Raw genomic sequence first — 21247 nt, forward strand, 5'->3', positions numbered from 1 at the left:
TTATGCAATGGCATAAATCAATTAGCAAGAAGCATTTCTTAACAAGATTTCATGAAGTCTAACCCATGGCAGCTTGCACAGAGGTAAACAATAACCACCAATGGTGGTATTGTGGCCACACAAGATCTGTTCATCCTGTCTAAGGTGACATAAATTCAACGGCCTGAGACAATGTTTCCATTCAGTTGACCAGGTGGTTTATGTATCTCTGCAGTTTTTAGCAAATGAGGTCTGAGAACTGGCATCCAAGTTCCCAGATGTGACTGGGCTCCCAGGGCTCTGTATCTAGTTGGTACTAGTGGGATCTAAAAGACCACTAACCAGCCACCTTCTTTCGTGACTTCATCCTAATGTAACCAACTGGACACTGAGCCTAACCGTTTCAATAAAGAGGATGAAGGACTGAGGATGTTATGTTCTGCACAAAGATCGATGTTATGCATGTCAAAGATAGCTCACCTCGGTTAGGTTCCTGGTAAACCTGCACTTTGCCCATTTCCACCCCCAGCCGCCTAGAGAAGAGAAAGGGGGGGAAAAGCTGAAAAGGTAATAGAATAGACTCAACATGTTTACTATTTAAGGATGACTCGTAAGTAAAAATAAAATAGAGGTATTCTTATTATAAAATTTCAAGTTAATACTAAATTGTACTTCACTAACCCCTCATCCCATGCCTCCCTAAGACGGTCTACACAGTCCTGCTCTGCCTGCCTCATAACCCCTTCCTTATTCCCTCCACCATCCACCCATGTTGCCGAGATACACCAACAGGGCTGCACACCACAGGGACTTTGAACCTGCTAGTCCCTCTGCCTGGACAGCTGTGCACCCAGATCTTCTCTCAGTGAGTCATTCAAGTTTCTCAATTCACATATCATCCCCTTAGTTTAAAAGGTCCCTAAGCATCCTAGCTAAAACAGAACCTGCCCCATCATTCCTTTCACTGTTTTTTTTCACAGCACTGATCACTATTTGAAATTATCTTGTTTATTTTGCTGGCTGGCTTCTTGTTTGGACTACTACTCCATGAAAGAAGGAAGGATTTTGACTGGCTATTCACTGTTAATCCCCAATATCTAAAATCAAGACCTAAAATAACTAAAATTACATTGAACTATAATCTATAAACTATTTCTATATAGTATGCACTTCACTGTTCTTTATACTCAAATATTCTATACATATGCAGCACCTAACGCCACTCATGAGCACTCAATAAACATCTGCTGAAAGAATGCATAGGGTGTCACAACAGTTTACAAAAAGGTTGGTCTTTAATATATAAATGATATGCAGATGACCTATCTGCTATCAAGTTTAACAATCAGTGCTAGTCTGATTATCAAATCAAAACATCACATAATATAGATTGTAATGGTATGATTATAACTCACTCAGCAATTTTCTTTGAAAGCTCCATACATGATGAATTAGAATTTGCTGAGAACAACACCAGGCCTCCTTTGGTTATATTCATCTTGGTTTCTAATTCAGCTGTCGCCACACAAAACATCAAAACCTTCTTGGTTTTCCAATTCTCAGAGCCTAGAGGGATATAAAATACATCAAGAACTGCCATATGATATTAAATACACCTCAATGGGATGGATTTCTTTTAAATAGCAAATGACTTCAGCTGAAGGAAATTATTTTTATCGTAATACAGTCTTTTATGTTAAATATATATGGACCAATAAAAAGTCCATTTAGACTTAAGGGTTCCAAATTTATGGAAATATGCTATCACATGATTTAATTAGTTGTCATGAGCACTGGGAATAAACAGTAAACTTACAAGAAAGGTGGAGCGGAAGAGCTCAAAGTTTTACTGTGTGCTGCTTAAAGCCAATTATGGACAACTTCCTTTTATTCTCCTCCTCCTGGATCAACACACAGAAATATGGCAGAGCCATTAGCAAGGACATGGACTGACTGATCCTTAAACAATAAGTACATGACTCATCTGTGCCCAGCTTTGCCTGTCATACCTCTTTACCATAAAACCAACCTCCCCCTGGACTTGCAGCTGCCTCTCTGATGCCTAGGTCATGTCTAAAACTGACCTTGTTTTCTGCATTTTCCTCAAGAGGAACACAAGGTGGACTACATAATAACTTTGCAGGAAAGTGAAGTGACCATGCAAATGACAGGCAACAGTGCCCAAACATACAGTCATGGAAGCTGAGGTTCTCATCCATTGGCCATCAATGTGCCCTTCTACCTTCCTCTCTCAGGGCTGAGTGGATGCAACAGCAACAATCTAGTCAACCACAGGGGTTGGGGACACCTTCCCAGCATGCCCCCTGCATCTCGGCAGTCATTTGTTTACGTGGGATGCTCTGGGATGGCTGGTGGAGATTATGAAAGGCTGTGCAGATCTTTTTTGTTATTCTTAAATTTTCATTACACAAATAATATACAAACACATTCTCCTTGGAAAAAAAGAGAAATATGATAGTTAGCTAGAGTCACCAGCCCTGACCCCAGATTCCTCTGTACCCACCTCCCCAGTTCTTTCATTAGTTTGGTATAGACACCATCAGGCCTTTTTTACACCTTCACACACACAACCCTCATAAAATGTATGTATAAAAAAAACATTTCTAACATAAAAAGGTAGTGTACAAATCTACTTATAATTTGCTTTTTCATTAAACAGTAATTTTTGATAAGCCATGTTAGAAACTAGAGACCCCTCATGTCCTTTGTAACTGCTGCCAGCATTCCATGGTGCAGATATGCCAAATTTTGCAGGTTACCATCCTGAACAGGTCTCCTTGTACCCACGTGCATGTCTCTGCAGTAATTGTAAGAAGGGAACCACTGGTTCACAAGGGTGATGCAAATTATGGTCCCACCAGAAGGCTGAGAGAGTGCATTTCCACACAGAGTGCACCTCTTAAGGGATAATCCACCATAGGAAATATGGGGCACTACAATGGATTTACCTAAAGCCTATAAATAATTACAAACAGAAATGTATGCACAATTGACCAAAGCCCTAAAGAGACCAGGAAGTACCCCTGGTGTCAACCATGCAAAACAGCTTTGGGCTCTCAGGTCCCCACTTCTGAGATGACCATGCAAAAGAACAATGGTCATGCCAAAAATGGCCATGGCCATGTACAGCCTATTTGCTGCACCAGCTGTGCCTGATGCATGTCCAAGGACAAGGTCTCGAAGTTCTCATTAGAAACATAGTAGCGGCTGCAGCCATGAAGGACACTTCTGAAGTGTCTTTCCAGTCTGTATGCAAAACCGCACAACTGTGTGAGTTGGGCCATTCACAGCACAGTGGTCAGGAGAAGTGCTTGTGAAGCCCGGAAGGACCAAACTCCCCACCCCAATTCAGACCTGCAGGTGCTGCCCCGCGACATCCACCAAAGTCCAGGTAAGGAGCTAAGTCCTTAAGGACTGAAGAGAAATTCTCTGGAAAAATTTTAAATTATACTTTTAAAAAAGAAAGAAAGAAAACAGCCTTGAAGTAGGATCAGCAAACCACAGACCAAGGCCAAATCAGGTCCCTCCAAAGATTATTTCTGTAAATAAAATTGGAATGGAACGCAGCCACACTCACTGCTTACAAGTTGTCTGTGCATACAAAGGTAGAGATGAATATTGGCTACATCATTTATTACCTGGCCCTCTACAGAAAAGGTCTGCTTACCCTTGCTTTACAGCATAGTGTAGGGCAAAGTGGCTGTTACAAAGACCAGAAATAGCATATTTAATTACCAACACTGAAGAGTTGGAAGAAACCTCAGGTATGTTCTAATATAATCGCCCAACCAATATACATCTGTGTTTACAAATGGAGGATACAAGTCTGGAAAGGGAAACAAAAACAAAACTCATTCTCCTATACTTACAATTACAGCTTTGGAGTTAAAGTATGTTGGTACCTTGGCTACTACTTCCCCTAACTCACTGCCCTGCGTTAAATCTCTTCCCTCATCCATACAACTGCAGATATTGACCTTACTGGCTTACTGTAAAACTAATCTCTGTGTAGCACTTGACACAGTACCCACACATATGAAATGCTCAGTAAATGGGAGCTACAGATGAATCAGCTTATAATATTTTGGTTACCTACCAAACAAGTTACAGTAATATGCATGAGGTGGCCATCTTTTTACATTCCCCCAACCTTCAAATACAAAGCTTCTTAAAGTCTAATAGTGTTTTTAAGAGACCTTGGAACACTGAGAACAAAAGTATCTGGAGGGTAGGACAAGATCTTAGAGGTAGTTTGGCCCAACTGCAGTCTCCTGCCAAGGAGCCACTCCAAAGATGTTTGAAGAGCCCCAAGAACCTGCTGCCCACATCCTGAGGGGCCCATCCATTCCAAATTCTTCCTTCAAACATACTAACATTCCTCTCCCTGTAGCCTCCACCCACGGGTCCTGTCCTTTCCTTTAAGATTTACAGGAAACATCAAATTCCTTTGCCACAGGACAGTCCTCACCCTTGCTCTTGTCTCTGTGTACTCCTTCCAGAACATCTCCTTGTCTGAGCCCTTCCTCACCCATCATGGTTGACATGTCTTTCATCATCTGACTGTGGTCTCACAGCTTCCAGTCTTCACATACTAGGTTTCTATAGTAGAAACCGAACCTAAACCACCTTGGAAATGGCATAAACAGGGAGTCCAGTTGGAAATGCTTATCAATAGTCATTTTCTGTGACTATTCACTTCATAAGTCTTCAAACATAAGGGCTGTACCTAGTTTTAGTTCTTTTTCCTGATGGAAATTCAAGTTGTGCTCTTTACCAAGCTTCAAAAAAGTTTTAAAAATTATCCCCAGAAACATGAAAATCACCAGGCTAGGGATAGCAAAAGTTCGTTAGAATGGGCTTTAGTGTGAAATGGGTAGTAAAGAGAAGACTCTCAGACTTCTGGCCAAGGTGGCAAAGTAGGTAAACTCTGCTCGCCTCCTCTCGTGACGACGTCAACATTACAACTGAATTACAGAACAACCATCACTGAGAACCACTAGATTACAGATACAAATACAAAGAATTCCTATAACATAACTTGTGTAACAAAGGTTATAGAAAAAAAGCCACATCGAGACTGGTAGAAGTAGAGGAGACACAGAACGAGCAGGTATCAAACCCACAATATGGTGATTAAGAATCTGGAGGGCTATCTTAGCTGTGGAAGCACCTCTGAGAAGCAAGAGGTACCAGCTCCACACTAGGCTCCTCAACCTGAGGCACAGGTGCTAGGAAGAGTCGTCGCAATAACATCTGGCTGTGATAGCCAGCAGGGATGGCATCCAAGAAAAACAAACGGCTGCTCAAGACCAACACACTTCTCTTAAAGGGAATGCACACAGACTCACTTGCTTACAAACCTACTCTAAGCTTCAGCCCAAGGGGAGCAGCTTGAAAAGCTCCAGGAACATATATGGGGAAGGGCTAAATTGATTAAGGGACTAAATTAATTAACATCAAGGTGGGTGCTGGAGGCACAGGGGTCGAGGCAGCAGGGATGGAAGTACTGGCGAGCACCCTTGTTTCTTTGTTGACTTCTCCCCCAACTGAGCCAGTAGGTGCAGGCTGGCACCAAGTCGGTGCTCTCCATTAACCAGGCTAACACCATTCCCCACCCCAGGTGATTCCCTGAGACCCCGCCCCATCCAAATCACTAGCCCAGCCCCAGTCTCTTCCAGCAGCTCCTCCACACAAGTGGCTGGCTCAGCCCTCACTGTGGACCCTCCCCAAATCTTTGAAAGATCCACAAACTTCAAAGAAGCAACAGCGAACCTTCGCATGTCTTGCAGTACTTGCTTAAGTGGCCCCAAAGCCCACACAAGCAGCAACAGGTTTCAACTTTCACTATAACTCCATCAAGTGACCCCAAGCCTAGCACAAGCTGTGGCCAGTCTTCACCTGGAATGCAGCCTCAACTACACATGCACTGAAACAGTCTTCAAAAAAAATTCACTGGAGCCAAACGCAGCCTCTCCAACAACACCAGCTGGTACACTGATACAACACTCAGCTAGTGGGGGAAGCCTGTGCTACAAGGGGCCTGCCCTCCTGAAGAGAATTCTGGGGTTTCTGTGTCCCCCCTTCATTAGTAAACAATTACTGGCCTATACTTTAAAACATGATGCTTTGTTACAGACCCAAAATGTCCATTTCTCTGATGGGTTGAGTAAGTATTCCCTGTATTAAATGGAAAAACAAAACAAAACGAAACAAAAACCCCCAACAAACAAAAGCCCTGAACCAAAGGCTTCACAGGTGAATTTTACCAAACATTCAAAGAAGTAATACCTATCCTCCTCAAACTCTTCAAAAAATTTAAGAGGAGAGAAGGCTCTGAAACTCATTTTACGTAACGAGCATTACCCTGAAACCAAAACCAGGCAAAGACATTACAGAAGAAAATTATAAGCCAAAATCTCTGATGAACAGAGACGCAAAAATCCTCAATGAAATATTAGCAAACCAAATTCAGCAATACATTAAAAAGATCATACACCACGAAAAGTGGGATTTATTCCCAGAATGCAAGAATGGTTCGACATCCACAAATCAGGTAATATGATACACCACATAAACAAAATGATGGATAAAAATCATATGAATGTATCAATAGATGCAGAAAAAGCATTTGACAAAATCCAACATCCATTTATGATCAAAACTCTCAGCAGAGTAGGGGTAGAGAGAACATAGCTTAACCTAATAAAAGCAATATAGACAAACCCAGAGCAAAGCTGAAAGCTTTTACTTTATCAGCACCAAGACACTTTTTTATTCAACATGGTATTGAAATCCTAGCTACGGCAAATAGACAAAAAGAAATAAAAGGCTTCTAAGCTAGAAAGAAGTAAAACTGTCACTATTTGCAGATGATATAACACTGTAGAAAGAACCCTAAGTATTCCACCAAAAAACTATTAGAACTAATAAATTCAATAAAGTAGAACACAAAATTAATATTGAGAACTCAGTTGCATTTTTATACACCAACAATGAATCATCAGAAAGAGAAATTAAGAAAACAACCCCATTTGCAGTTACATCAAAAAATAATAAAATACCTGGAAATAAATTTAACCAAGTAGGTAAAAGATTTGGACTTGGAAAACTGTGAGACACTGAAGTAGATACAAATAAATGAAATGAATATACCATGTTCATAGGTATGAAGAATATCACTACCCAAAGCAATAGGATCCAATGCAATCCTTTTCGAAACACCAATGGCATTTCTCACAGAACTAGAATAAATAATCCTAAAATTTATATGGACCACAAAAGACTCCAAATAGCCATAGCAATATTGAGAAAGAAGAACAAAGTTGGAGATATCACACTCCTTGACATCAAACTATACTACACGGCTAGAGTAATCAAACAGCATGGTACTGGCATAAAAACAGGCACATATGAATCTATGGAACTGAATAAAGAGCCCAGAAATGAAACCCATTCCTATATGGTCAACTAATCTATGATAAAGAAGGCACAAACATACAGTGAGGTAAAGACAGTCTATTCAATAAATGGTTTTGGGAAAACTGGAGTCACATACAAAAAACATTAAATTAGGCCACTTTCTTACACCATATACAAAAATAAACTCAAAATGGATTAAAGACGTAAATTTAAGACCTGAAACCATAAAATTCCTAGAAACAAACATAGGCAGTAAACCCTCTGACATCAGTCTTAGCAATATTTTTTTGGATATATCTCCTAGGCAAGGGAAATAAAAGAAATACAACTGGGCCCTGGCTTATGTGACTCAGTGGATTAAGTGCCGCCTGAGAACCAAAGGGTCACCAGTTACATTCCTGGTCTGGGCACATGCCTGGGTTTCGAGCCAGGTCCACAGCAGGGGGTGCTCGACAGGAAACCACACATTGATGTTTCTCTCCCCCTAAAAGTTAATAGACTCTTTTAAAAAAAAGAAAATACAAATGGGACTATCGAACAGTTTTTGAACTAAAAACTATCAACACCACAAAGACAACCTACTTGAATGGGAGAAGATATTTACATCCAATAAGGAGTTAATATACAAATACGGGACATGTACAACTTAACACCAAAAAACATCCAATTTAAAAAATGAGCAAAGGACTTGAGTAGGTATTTCTCCAAAGACAACATACAGATGGCCAATATGAAAAGATGTTGAACATCTCTAACCATTGGAGAAATACAAATTAAAACCAAAATGAGACATCATCTCACACTTGTCAGAATGGCTATCAACAATAAATCAATAAACAAGTGTTGACAAGGATGTGGAGAAAAAGGAACCTTTGAGCACTGTTGGTGGGACTGTAAATCGGGAAACAGACTGGGGAAAACAGTATGTAGATTGCTTGAAAAATTTAAAAAGTCAGAGAAAGACAAACACCATAAGATTTCACTTACATGTGGAATCTAAAAAACAAAATAAACAAACTCATAGACATGAAGAACAAACTGATGGATGCCAGATGGGAAGGGGTTAAGGGGAAGGGTGGAAAAGGTGAAAGGGATTAAGATGTACAAACTGCCAGTTATTCAAACAGTCACAGGGATGTAAAGTACAACATAAGAAATACAGCCAATAATATCAGAATAACTATGTACGGTGTCAAATGGATAGTAGACTTATGGGGACGATCACTATGTAAGATGTATAAATATCTAATTACTATAACACACACCTTAAAGTAATATAAGATTATAAGTCAACTGTATTAAAAAATGAATTTTTACCCTACCAGACTCCTCCTGTCTCCCCCCACTCCCACCTACTAAGGCCCCCAGCAAGCAGCACTCGGGTCATTGGCCACATGTCCCAGCCAGCCTAGCAAATCTGTCACACCTCAGGCCAAGACCTCACCAAAATGCTGTCTCAAATGGAACACGCCATGGAAATGATGACGTTCACATTTCACAGGTTCACTGGGGATAGAGGCTGCTTAACAAAGGACCTGAGAATGCTCATGGAAAAGGAGTTCTCTTGATTTTTGGAAAATCAAAAAGACCCTCTGGCTGTAGACAAAATAATGAAAGACCTGGACCAATGCCGAGATGACTGAGTGAGCTTCCAGAGCTTCTTTTCACTAATTGCTGGGCTCACCATCACATGAAATGCCATGAAGCAGAAGGTAAAGATGTAGGCAGCTGAGTAGCTGCTTCCTCCCCAATAAAGACTTCTCCCAATGGGTCTATTGAGGAACCTGCCCCACACCTTCCCCTGTGTGAGGATTTCATGAGCAGATTGGAACCCTTAGAAAATGTACAAATAAAATACCACCCCCATTTGACAAGAGAAAGAAAAGCCAATTAAAGCCAGAAAAGCTTTAAATTTAAAGCTTCAAATGAAGCTTCGATTTTTAAAAAAGAATCATACACACAAGAGAACACTCCCATTTTTCTTCTCATGGAGTTATTTTTCATTTTTCTAAATTTAAACATTTTTTTAATTTACTGATTGTTTTAGAGAGAGACAGGGGGAGAGACAGAAACATCAATTTGCCGTTCCACTTATTTATACATGCATGGATTGATTCTCGTACCCTGTACCCTGACCAGGGATGGAACCCACAACCTTGACATATTGGGACAAAACTCTAACCAACTAGGCCAAATGGCCAGAGCCTAAATTTACTTTAGAATGTGAGATTCATAAAACATATAAAAACACAAAAAATGTCAGCACCTCTGAAAAAGCTAATCATACTCCTCTTTGAATCAGTTAAGTCCTATGAATAAAACCACAGTGAAAAACCTCTTGGTTTTGGACATACTAACAAATTCAAACCCTGTCATCCATATTTCAGACAAGGAAGGCTATTATTAGTGTGTTGCTGTTGGGGAAACCCAAGAGTTAAAAATTTTTAGCTTTAAGTTAGTTAACAGGCGTAGTGATTAATGCAGGTAGAAAGCTGTTGTTCCAGGAACTGAAACGTATGACCAGACCTGCCCAGACTCCAGGCCTGCAAGCAATTCAACCTTTGTGCTCCAGGACTGTAAGCCATCAAGATGGTATCTGAGCCACTGTGCTTCACGGAAAGAAAGTCTGCTGACCAGGATGCAGATAAAGAATCACAGGACAGACTTCCGCTGAAGATGGAGGCTTAGTACACTGTACCTCCTCACACAACCAAAATAAGAACAACAATTTAGAAACAAAATAACATCAGAACAGACAGAAAAGCAAACCATATGGAACCGTATGGAGTCCGACAACCCAGGAGTTAAAATAGACACATTCATCCAGACCTGTAGGCGGGGCGGAGTCTGGCAGCCACACGGAGAGGGGTCCAGGAAAAAAGCGGCAGCACCAAGCGGGCAAGACACCCCAGCCACGCAAAACAGCAACAGGAGGACACAAGGCACGCAAGCAGCAGTTGGCGGACCCCGCAAACAGGGTGGCAGTGAGCAGACACAGCGAGGCAGCGATTGAGAAGCAAGGCACTGCAAGCAAGGTGGCTAGCTGACCAGGCGGTCCCACATTCACGCACAGATAAACCTGGCGAAGTGGGGAGCAGGACAGGCTGCACAACCCAGGGTCCCAGCGCTGGGAAATAAAGCCTCAAAACACCAATTAAAAACACCTGTGGGTGCTGAGGCACAGGGAGAGACTCCCAGCCTCACAGGAGAGTTCGTTGGAGAGACCCACAGGGTCCTGGTACATACACAAGCCCACCCACATGGGAATCAGCACCAGAAGGGCCCAGTTTGCTTGGGGGAAGTGGTGGAAGGGACTGAAAGCTGACAGAGAGAGGAGCAAACACCACTGTTCCCTCTTGGACCTTGCCCCCACATACAGCATCACAACCCAGCAACTGGGTTGCCCTGCCCTGGTGAACACCTAGGTCTCCACCCCTCATGTGTAACAGGTGGGACAAGACAAAAAAAAAAAAAAAGGCCCAAACAGAAGAACAGATCAAAGCTCCACAGCAAATACAACTAAGCAACAAAGAGATAGCCAACCTATCAGATGCACAGTTCAAAGCACTGGTGATCAGGATGCTCGCATAATTGGTTGAATTTGGCCGCAAACTAGATGAAAAAATGAAGGCTGTGCTAAGTGAAATGAAGGAAAATTCACAGGGGACCAACAGTGATGGGAAGAAAACTGGGACTCCTCCAATCAATGGAGTGGACCAGAAAGAAGAAACAAACAACCAAACAGGAAAGAATCAAGAAACAAGAATTCAAAAAAATGAGACTTAGGAGCCTCCAGGGCATCTTTAAATATTCCAACATCTGAATTATAGGGGTACCAGAAGGAGAAGAGGAAGAGCAACAAGTGGAAAAGTTATTTGAACAAATAATAAAGCAGAACTTCCCCAATCTGGCAAAGGAAATAGACTTCCAGGAAATACAGGAAGCTCAGAGAGTCCCAAAGAAGTTAGACCCAAGGAGGAACACACCAAAGCACATCATAATTACATTACCCAAGGTAAAAATGAAGGAGAGAATCCTAGAAGCAGCAAGAGATAAGGAGGCAGTTACCTACAAAGGAGTTCCCATCAGACTGTCAGCTGATTTCTCAAAAGAAAACTTGCAGGCTGGAAGGGGCTGGAAAGAAGTATTCCAAGTCATGAAAGGCAAGGACCTACATCCCAGATTGCTCTATCCAGCAAAGCATTCATTTAGAATGGAAGGGCAGATAAAGTGCTTCTCAGATAAGGTCAAGTTAAAGGAGTTCATCATCATCAAGCCCTTATTTTATGAAATGTTAAAGGGACTTATCTAAGAAAAAGAAGATAAACGTGTATAGTAAAATGACAGCAAGCTCACAATTACTAACAACCAGGCCTAAAACAAAAAGAAAAACAAACTAAGCAAACAACTAGAACAAGGACAGAACCACAGAAATGGAGATCACATGGAGGGTTAGCAACAGGGGAGTGGGAGGAGGAGAGAGGGGAAAAAGATACAGAGAATAAGTAGCATAGATGGTAGGTAGAAAATAGGGGAAGGGCAAGAATAGTATGGGAAATGTAGAAGCTAAAGAACTAATGACACATGGACATGAACTAAAGGGAGGGGAATGTGGGTGGGAGGGGGTGTGCAGGGTAGAGGGGAATGAAAGGGGAGAAATGGGGCAACTGTAATAGCATAATCAATGACATATATTTTTAAAAAATACATAAAAAAGTAATCGCCCCCCAAAAAAAGAATCACACGTCAGCAGATGAAGGGATGTGAGGAAAATCATCAGACTGCAGCTTTTATCTGATTAACTTTTTACCCTCAATTCCAAAATCCTTACACACCCTTTCCTTTTTATAAAAAGGGTCAGCTTGAATGTAAGTTTTTTAGGTTACATAACCCACCAATATGTCTTCACTGAACAAAAGCCATCTGACTCAAGGGACCATAAAGATTCAATCTTCAACTCTCCTTATTGGTTCTGATAGTGACAGGTAGCACGAACACTGACTTTCCCGGTTTCATATTCTGTCGACTCCTTTCAAGACAGTTTCAGGACTCTGATAAATCTGGGTATTTGCTGGGGGGTCTCGCTGACTGCTTGGACTGGGGGTCCCAGGGTGCAGACCTGAGAGACTCCCTAGCAGCTGCTAAGTGATTTCTCTAGGGGACTCTACTTCTCCGACTGTTCGCACTCTCCAACACCTTCACTGTCAAATTGAATCACTGCTTTCTGGTTCAGGATTACAGTCCCAGATAACAATTTAGAAGTCATCATGAATTAAGGTGCCTTCTGGTTTATGTGATATTACAGAGCTCTGTGTGGTAGAATGGGGTCAGGGAGAACCTCCATTCTAGAAAAACAGCCCTTTTGGACAAATTTATGCTGAATAGTTCACCCATGCCTATAAACCTATGACTAAAAAAAAATGATTTTTTTTGTAACCTCTAAGCTCAGGAGCATGCTGGCCATTGAACAGGTCTTTAAATTATACTATACTGCAATAAGAGTTGTTTTGTCAAAGAGCAGTGAAATAAAATGAAGTACATTATGTTCAGACCTTGATAACTTTATATAATAAAGATGCAGGATTAAAAGGAAATAGATTAATGAAAGTCCAGAGAAAAGGGACTTTGCCTGTGGCAGAGAGTAGAAGCTCAGAAGAGGAACCAGGGAGATCAGGACATTTGGCTGCTGCAAGCATGGTCAGAGGCCCCACTGTCCCTCCAGCCCTGGGGGGGATCTTCCTCCTTACTCTGCCTCCTGACGGAGCCAGAGGAGGTGAACCTGAACTGGTCTCTCTGTCCCAAACCTGCCAGGGAACCAAATTCAGTGCAGGACAAGCCCCTACCAGGGCAGGGCAATCATACTGCAAGGGACAAGGACACTGGAAAAATGAGAGTCCCAAGTGAGGGAAGAGGAGGTCAGAGTCTGAGAACTTGAAAAACTAATGGTGGGGGGAACAAATAGTAGACCTCCTTCATTGATACCAGAACAACATATTCTGTGGTCAATAGGTTTCTCACTAAACTGTAACTGGGATTTCTGGAAGCCCTGAATGCATTTTTTTTTCTTTGTAAGATTTAATTTTATTTATTTTTAGAGAGGGGAAGAGAGAGAGATAGAGAGGGAGAGAAATATCCATGTGTGACTGCCTCTCGTGTGCCCCCTACCGGGGACCTGCCCTGCAACCCAGGCATGTGCCCTGATGGGGAATTGAACCAGCGACCCTTTGCAGGCCAGCACTCAATCCACTGAGCCACACCAGCCAGGGCTGAACACCAATTTCTCTTGAGGCCATTAGAATGTGCTGTGGGAGATACAGTTTTCCTCTTCCAGGAAGAGATTTGTTATCAAAACTCTGTGCTCAAATCACTTTCTTTCCAGAATAACAACAGCTCCACCTAAGGTCCCTCCAGAGCATGCCCAGCAGTTCCTTATGTAACCACAGGAAGGAGGAGGAAAGCAACTCTGGCTAGAAGAAATTGAGAATCAGGTAAACCCCATTGTGTGGACTGCTGGAAGGCCGGGGAGGGCTAAGCAAGCCTCCCCTGTAAAAGCTGACCTCAAACCAGGGGCAGGGACCCCTAGAAGGAAGGTGCCCAATAATTCAGAAATGTCAGGAATACAGACTCATTTGGCACTGTTGCTCCCTGTACAAGATTTAAGGGCCATAAATGGCATCATACAGAGTGGTATACCTGGGCATAGCCACTGGTATTCAGTATTGGACTGGACAGATGCTTTCTTTTGCATTCCGGTTGACCAAGACTCTCAACTGTTGCTTGTTTTTTAAATGGCAGGACCCAGAGTCTCGGGTCAAGACTCAGTACTGCGGGACAGTCTTGCCACAAGGTTTCAAGAACTCCCCAGTGATTTTGGGGAGACCGTGAGCCAGTACTTGAAAAAATCTAAAACTAGAAGGAGGAACTCTAATACAAACATGCATGAACCATTTGTGGCTATAAAGTATCAGCACAGAAGGCCCAGAATTGTCAACAAGCAATAAGGTATCTTGGGTTCGTGCTTGACATTGGCAAAAGGAGTCTTACTGGACTTGTCAAAGAAACTAGAACACACTGTCCAGGGGTAGCCAGCCTGTTAGAGAGCTGTGGCAGCCATCTGTGAGCTTTTACAGCAAGCTGAAAAGTTTTCCTTGCAACAGCCTATCACTATTTATGCACCCCACCAAGTGCCGGGCCTGCTGGAGCACAAGGAAATTTGTGGCTCACTACTGGAAGAATGGGCAGGTACCAAGCAATTCAAAACTGGAAGTTACTGACTGCCTCCCTTCTCCTGCAGCCTGACTCAGTTGTGCTAATGCATGGCTGCACTGAAATCATTGATGATGCTTATTCTAGCAGAATTGATTTAAAAGACAGTGAATGTGTATCTGGAAGGAAAGAGGACTATGAACTTCCAATAACAAGGAAATTAAACATGTAACAGAAATTTTAATTATTAGAGGCTGCTCAGGTACCTTTACAGGTGGCAGTTATGCACTGCCTAGGGCATCAGAAAGAGGACACCTAAGTGGCTGGAGGAAACAATCTGGCTGATTGAACAACGAAAGAGGCTGCTAAAGGGGACGTTTCTATGCCTTTCATATCTGTTCTAGACTTGTCACAATTCAACCCTGAATATTCCACTGCAGACTTAGGGAAAGCTGAGAGCTGGGGTTTTGAACCACCTACATTAAACCATGGCTCACAGGTCCTGGAATTCCCAGAGCCTCGTGTGCCAGAAGAACAATCCTAAGACAGATCCCCATCAGAAAGAAGAGGGGAAGCAATACCAAGGACAGTGCCCGTTTAAGGACTGGCCAATAGACTTTACTCAGACACCAAGGGCCTGAGGATGGAAACATCTGTTAATCTTTCTTGATACATTTTCAGGGTGGGCACAGGCTTATCCTACTAGAACTGAGAATTCCTCAGAGGTAGTGAAAGCCTTCCTGAGGGAAATAATTCCTCGCTTTGGCTTACCCAAGCAACATCCAGAGTGGTAGTGGAGTTGCTTTCGTTTCAGAAATTACACAGAACATTAGTAAATTTTTAGAAATCAAGGGGAGACTCCACATGGAATGAAGACCTCAGGCTTCTGGGAAGGTAAAGATGAATCACACCCTGAAGAAAAACGTAGCCAAACTGTGTCAAGAAACTCATCTCCAATGGGATCAAGTTTTACCTGTTGCCCTGCTCAGGATAAGGGTGGCTCCTCAAAATGGAATTGAGTCCTCGTGAAATTCTGTATGGGCGACCTTTCCGGGCTATGATTAGGGTGGGAGATATGTGTGTAGGTCAAGAACTGAAGGTAAAGCACTATACACGAGGTTTAAGTCAGACTTTAGCTGTGATTCATGACCTTAGCTCTATTGGACATCTCTCCCCCACAGGCTCAATACATTCCTTTGAGCCTGGAGATAAGGTGCTACTACTCTAGACCTGGACAGGGTCCCCCAGGGAGCCAACTAGAAAGTGGACTGGACCTTGGGATGTACTACCCGACCTCCCATCTCAGTGACACTTGCAGGAATAAAACCTGGATTCATCACACCAGATTAAAGAAAGCACCAGAGTAACTACAAGACCTGAAAGTCATCTTTCAAAAACAATGACTTACAGTCTTTTTGTTTAACCCCGTGTTATGGAGAATTTATTCCTTTCAAACAAGATGAAAAGATTTGGGTATATTTAGCAATATTCTAAATATTTTTGATTTTTGTGTTATAGGAGAAACCTGTGTTGAACAGACTTTCACTTCACATCTTGTAGGTATTTTTATTCCCCTAGAAAGCCTCAAAACTATACTGTTTCAGCATCTCACTAAGACCATAACCTACTCCAATATTTATAATTGGGAACAGTAATAATTCAAAAAGGCAGGTAAATGTTTGCCTTAAAAGTCACTAATGCAGCCCCACATGGAGTGTGCAACTTTTGTCAACTGTGCTAAAAACTGTTAGGCTTTCAGCAGATGTGGAAATGAATTGCACCACCAACACTGGTATGTATCATGCCTTTGATCATGTTAAATTGCCAGCAGGGTGGTTTCCAATATGTGGAAGGACTGTTTATTTCTATGTTCTAACAAATGTACCAGGAACCATGCTCTCTGGGAAGACTGACAGTTTTTATGCCTCAGAAGCCCCACACCACCAGGCTCTCAACAGGAAGTCTCCCTTGTGCCTAATGTAACAGTGATTTGTACCTTTTTAGCTCACCTGATTATATATCTTCAACTATACTTCTAATGCCAGTCATGGTAACCTCTTTGAATGTAGAAATAAGTAGATTAGCTTGCATGATGGTAAAAGCTTTTGAGTGCCACCTCTCAAGCCATTAGAGCCATCAGTCAAGAACTACAAGTTAGAGAAGTCATATTAGAAAATGGTGAAGCTATGGGCTACCTCCTTTTAAGACATAATCAAAGGTGTGAAGAATTTAAAGGACTCTGCTGCTTCAATCTGAATGATAATTCACAGCTAAGAGAGCATAAAGTAAAGCAAGTAAATAAAGTGGTGTCCAAGATAAAACAAAGAGAGGGATTCTTTGGTAATGATTTGTCTGAACTAACCTCCTGGCTGACTACTATTACTGGTCTTGGAGAGACATTTGTTGTTTTCCTTCTTTTTATGTTTTTCAGTATCATAGCTTGTTGCATATGAGTCCCCTTATGTGGATCTGCAATTAAGTGTACTCCTAAACCCCCTAAGAGACTTTCTAATGCTAGGATACATGTTGGGAACCACCCTACCTGGTTTCAGAAGCTGTTAACACCCCCATGGCTAAGGCTGAGTGCACAACCTTCAGACCATAAGCCACTAAGGAAACAAAGCTTATCTTCCTGGCAGGAATACCACCTCTGCCCCTTTTCCTTCACCCTGCCTGGCCCCCAGCACATGATCAGTTAGCCAATGCCGGTAAAGATTCAAGGCAGGGATGATCTAAGACAGGCACAATCACAGGAGACCCCAGAAAAGGACTTAGGGGGCTATAGAAAAAGGGGGTGATGGACCCTTGCCCCTCGGCTTTAACAAAGCCTGAGTCCTCAATTCTGTTTGTGAGATGTCTCCTAATCGCTCGGTTGCCTTACTTCCCCAGCCTGATTTAAGCCTGAAACAATGACAGAGGGTGGTGCAGCCCTGTACTAGAAAGGGCGGGTTCCCCAGGTGATCAGGCCTAAGAAAGAATACATAAAATCCTGTGAAACCTGCTTTGCTAAGAATGCCCTCAATTTAATAAGGGTCCGAGCACAAAATAAGTTTGTTTCCCAAAGTTTTGTAGCCCTTTAGCTAACAGACCCTGACTCAGAATAAGCCCTGGTAGTTCTTTGTATGTTATCTATTGTTTGATATCCTTACTGCCTGACAATGATTAATGAGCTTTACCTGTATTCCTGTGCAAAATAAACCTAATAAAAGCCCAATGAAGAAAAGGTTCTGGGCCCCTCTCCTTTGAGAGATTGGCCACCTTTCCTCCCCAAGCAGATCATGCCTTGGTAGACTTATTCTCAACTGTGGCAGCCAGGGGGCCCTGCGGGCAGAGGCCCCCCACAGATAAATGCTCTACAGCAAAATGATTACTTCCACAAGAAACTGATCTAAGAAGATAGTTAAGACTAACATTGGGATAATGATGGGGGAACCTAAGAACTAAAAATTTTAGCTTTAAGTTATAGTTAACAGGCTTAGTGATTAATGCAGGTAGAAAGCTGTAAGACCAGACCTGCCCAGACTTCAAGAGGCCTGCAAGCAATTCAACCTTTGTGCTCCAGGACTGTAAGCCATCAAGATGGTATCTGAGCCACTGTGCTCCATGGACAAAAAGTCCGCTGACCAGGATGCAGATAAAGAATCACAGGTCAGCAGATGAAGGGATGCTAGGAAAATTGTTAGACTGCAGCTTTTAACTGATTAAACCTTTCCCCTGAATTACAAACTCCTTACCTACTTTTTTCCTGCATTGCAAACCACTTACCCACCCCTTTCTTCTCCTTATAAAAAGGGTTGGCTGAAAGGAGATGTAAGATAGCATTTTGGAGTATGGCTTTTGGGAGGACATAACCTGCCAGCTTCTCAGACTGCTAGTCTTCCGAATAAAGAGCCCATGAAGAGCCCTGACTAGTATGGCTCAGTGGATTGAGCACCGGCTTGCAAACCAAAGGGTCGCCGGATGATTCCCAGTCAGGGAACATGCCTGGGTTGTGGCCCAGGTCCCCAGTAGGGAACACTCAAGACGTAACCACACATCAGTTTCTAAAAAATAAAACATTAAAAAAAAAAAAAAGAGCCCATAGGATTCAATCCTCATCTCTATTGGTTCTAGTAGTGACAGGCAGCACAAATGCCAACTTTTCTGGTTCATTGCTTGCCCTCTAAAGCACCCACATGTAAAAATACTTTCTACCTAAAGATGGCTCGAGTTAAGAATGTGAGGACTCGAGTGTGCCTTCTGTGGTTACCAGTTACTAGGCCTTGGGCAGGTCACCTTGCTTTACAGGCTTCAGCCTTTTCCTTCCTGACAAGAAATAGACGTTCAGTAAAAACAGCTTCCCCCACCAGAATTTAAGGTCCAGAACAGCAGTTTTGGGGTTTGTTTTACTATTTTATTCTCTGCTGTACATCCAGTGCCTAGAACAGCATCTGGCACATGGCAGAGACCCAATAAATGTTCGTAAAATAACAAATGTCTGTTGAATAAAGCTTGACTTCAGAGTTGCAATGATTGACAAATGGAATTGAAAGCAGTTTGCAAATTAAGAGGCATTGTAAAACACAAAGAATTACTTTTATTAGTAATACCTCAAATAAGATGTTTTTGTATCAGTACTAAATAAAATGAAAATTGTAAGACCTAAATTGAGTATCTTCCATGCCTCTGTGATTCCAGGAACTTTGCTTTTCTCTCCATGAGAATGTTTTCTTATGGCTAACACCATTTTTTGTGTGCTCTGAATTCTTACAACTCAATAAAGCAGGTATTGTACTAGCAATAGACCCATTTAAAATATGGGGGAAGTGAAGCCTGAAGATGAAGAAACTTACTGAAGGCTGAATGGTCTCTAAGCAACAGGCATTATCCCAAATTCAGTCTGACTTCTAGTAGAGACAGTTGTGTATACAACAGAAGGCTGCACAGCCTGTTTCCCAATACCACACACAAAAAAATGATTTGATGCCCCACTGACTCCTGCACTTCAGGTAGTGGTCTCTGACAAATATCTAGATTTTGAAAAATGCCTATTGTAAATATACCTGGTTTGGAAAACAATTCCTATCAAGTACCTGTGAAAGAACACATAACTTTGGTTCAGAACTTTCCATTTGGGAATTTATCCCTAGAAAGCGAAAGCTATATGGCCAAAATGGTCACTGCAAAATTTTTTAAGAAGATATACTGGGCATAAAAAAAGGGTTCCATTATATGGTAATTATGTAAAACTAAGTATACAATCAATATTTTTTAAAAAATATCAGGAACTATGCAAAAGAGAATCAAGAGCAGAATTGTGTCTCCTCTAATCAAAACTGTATAATAATGGTATAATCCAGGGCAGGAATACAAACAAGAAAGATAATTTTGTGGGGTTCATCATGTGGGTAAATTATTTTTATTTGTGCATTTAAATTTTTAAACATTAGAAATCATACTCCCTCACACCCCAAATTTCCATTCCAGATTTCCTTATTCCTTACAAAAGCTAAACACTCCAACTGCGTCAACATTAAAACAATCTTTACCACCAAAGTTAATATATTGGGGGAAAACCTTTCAAAGTAGAATATCTAAAAATTGCATCAAGGTCCTCAGCAGCTGCTGCGTGAATTGAGTGGAATAAAAATATCGTTTGAGAGCGGAGTAAAGAAATCTCCGCGATTAGCACGGCCAAATTATAATTAGGGGCTCTGTCCGAGAGGGGATCGGTGATGGCTGGGTTTGAGCTTGTTTTCCGAGCTGCCTAGACGCAGGTCCCAAAATAAGGGCTGAACTCCTAACTATGCCTGGAGAAGGAAGTCCCACCGGCCCCGCGCCACACCCCGGCCCTGAGAACCAAACACGAGAGGAAGGAGGAGAGGGCGGCTGGGGGCGCGAAGCCGGATTCTCCCAGTCGCACCCACCCGTCCCTTGCACCTGCACCCCACAACGCCCGCGCCGCCACTCGCCGCGGGCCCCAGCCCTGCCTACCTGGCCCCGACCCCAGGCCCGGCCTAGCCGCAGCCTCGGCTGCCTGCCGAAGGAAGAAAGGACCGAGCCTCCAAACGGCGTCTCTATGAGCAAAATGGCGACCACACGCGCAAGCACAGCGTCGGCGCCGTCAGCGTGCCTGGTGGGCGGGGCAGAGGGCGGGGCAGGAAGCGGGGGCAAGAGCTGAGTCTGGCTAGGGGTTGTGGGCGTGGCCCACAGAGGGAGGAGCGGCTCCTACCCACCTGGCCAGAGAGGTGGGGCAGGGCACACCAGAGAGCGGGTGGGTGGGCGGAGCTGAGCCTCTCCGCCCCGGTAATGCAGCAGTGCCCGGGCAGCTGTGAAAGCGGGGTGGGCTGGTTTAGAGGAACACTGATTATGTTTGAATTACAGATGTCTGGGTTCAAGCCTTCACTGGCCCGTAACCTTGGGCAAAGTCACTTCACCTCTCTGAGCCTCAGATGCCTCATCTGAAAAATGGAGGTGATAGTACCACCCATCTCATGGGGTTGTGAGGATTAAGTGAAACAACATCCGCAAAGGCTTGAGCAGTTCCTGGCATAGAGTAAATGCTTTGTTGTTATTATTTGCCCTGTGCTGCCCTAATTTTTCAATATTATAAATGAATTGTGTTTTGGTACACATTGACTGA

General features: G+C 42.7%; 1 protein-coding gene and 1 pseudogene across 8 annotated transcripts in view; one reads left to right on the forward strand and one right to left on the reverse strand.

Annotated features, from left to right (window-relative positions):
* PRPSAP2 (phosphoribosyl pyrophosphate synthetase associated protein 2) overlaps positions 1–20715 on the reverse strand; it is a 71264-nt gene extending 50549 nt beyond the window's left edge. For 4 of the 8 annotated variants that reach the window (XM_045824454.1, XM_045824456.1, XM_045824452.1 and 1 more), the window contains exons 1-4: positions 20599–20715; positions 1796–1880; positions 1395–1545; positions 460–512 (exon numbers count right to left, since the gene is read on the reverse strand). In XM_045824454.1, the coding sequence (XP_045680410.1) occupies positions 460–512; positions 1395–1513 (172 nt within the window). In that variant the 5' untranslated portion in view covers positions 1514–1545; positions 1796–1880; positions 20599–20715. Of the gene's footprint in view, positions 1–459; positions 513–1394; positions 1546–1795; positions 1881–20598 lie in introns of those variants that run through there. The other 4 variants (XM_045824453.1, XM_045824460.1, XM_045824459.1 and 1 more) reach the window with 3 other exon arrangements.
* On the forward strand, positions 3076–4560 carry LOC123809137 (annotated as a pseudogene).
* Positions 20716–21247: the final 532 nt, after the last annotated feature.

The sequence above is a fragment of the Phyllostomus hastatus genome, unplaced genomic scaffold, assembly GCF_019186645.2.
Source record: "Phyllostomus hastatus isolate PE091 unplaced genomic scaffold, TTU_PhHast_1.1 phas_scaffold_55, whole genome shotgun sequence".
NCBI lineage: Eukaryota > Metazoa > Chordata > Mammalia > Chiroptera > Phyllostomidae > Phyllostomus > Phyllostomus hastatus.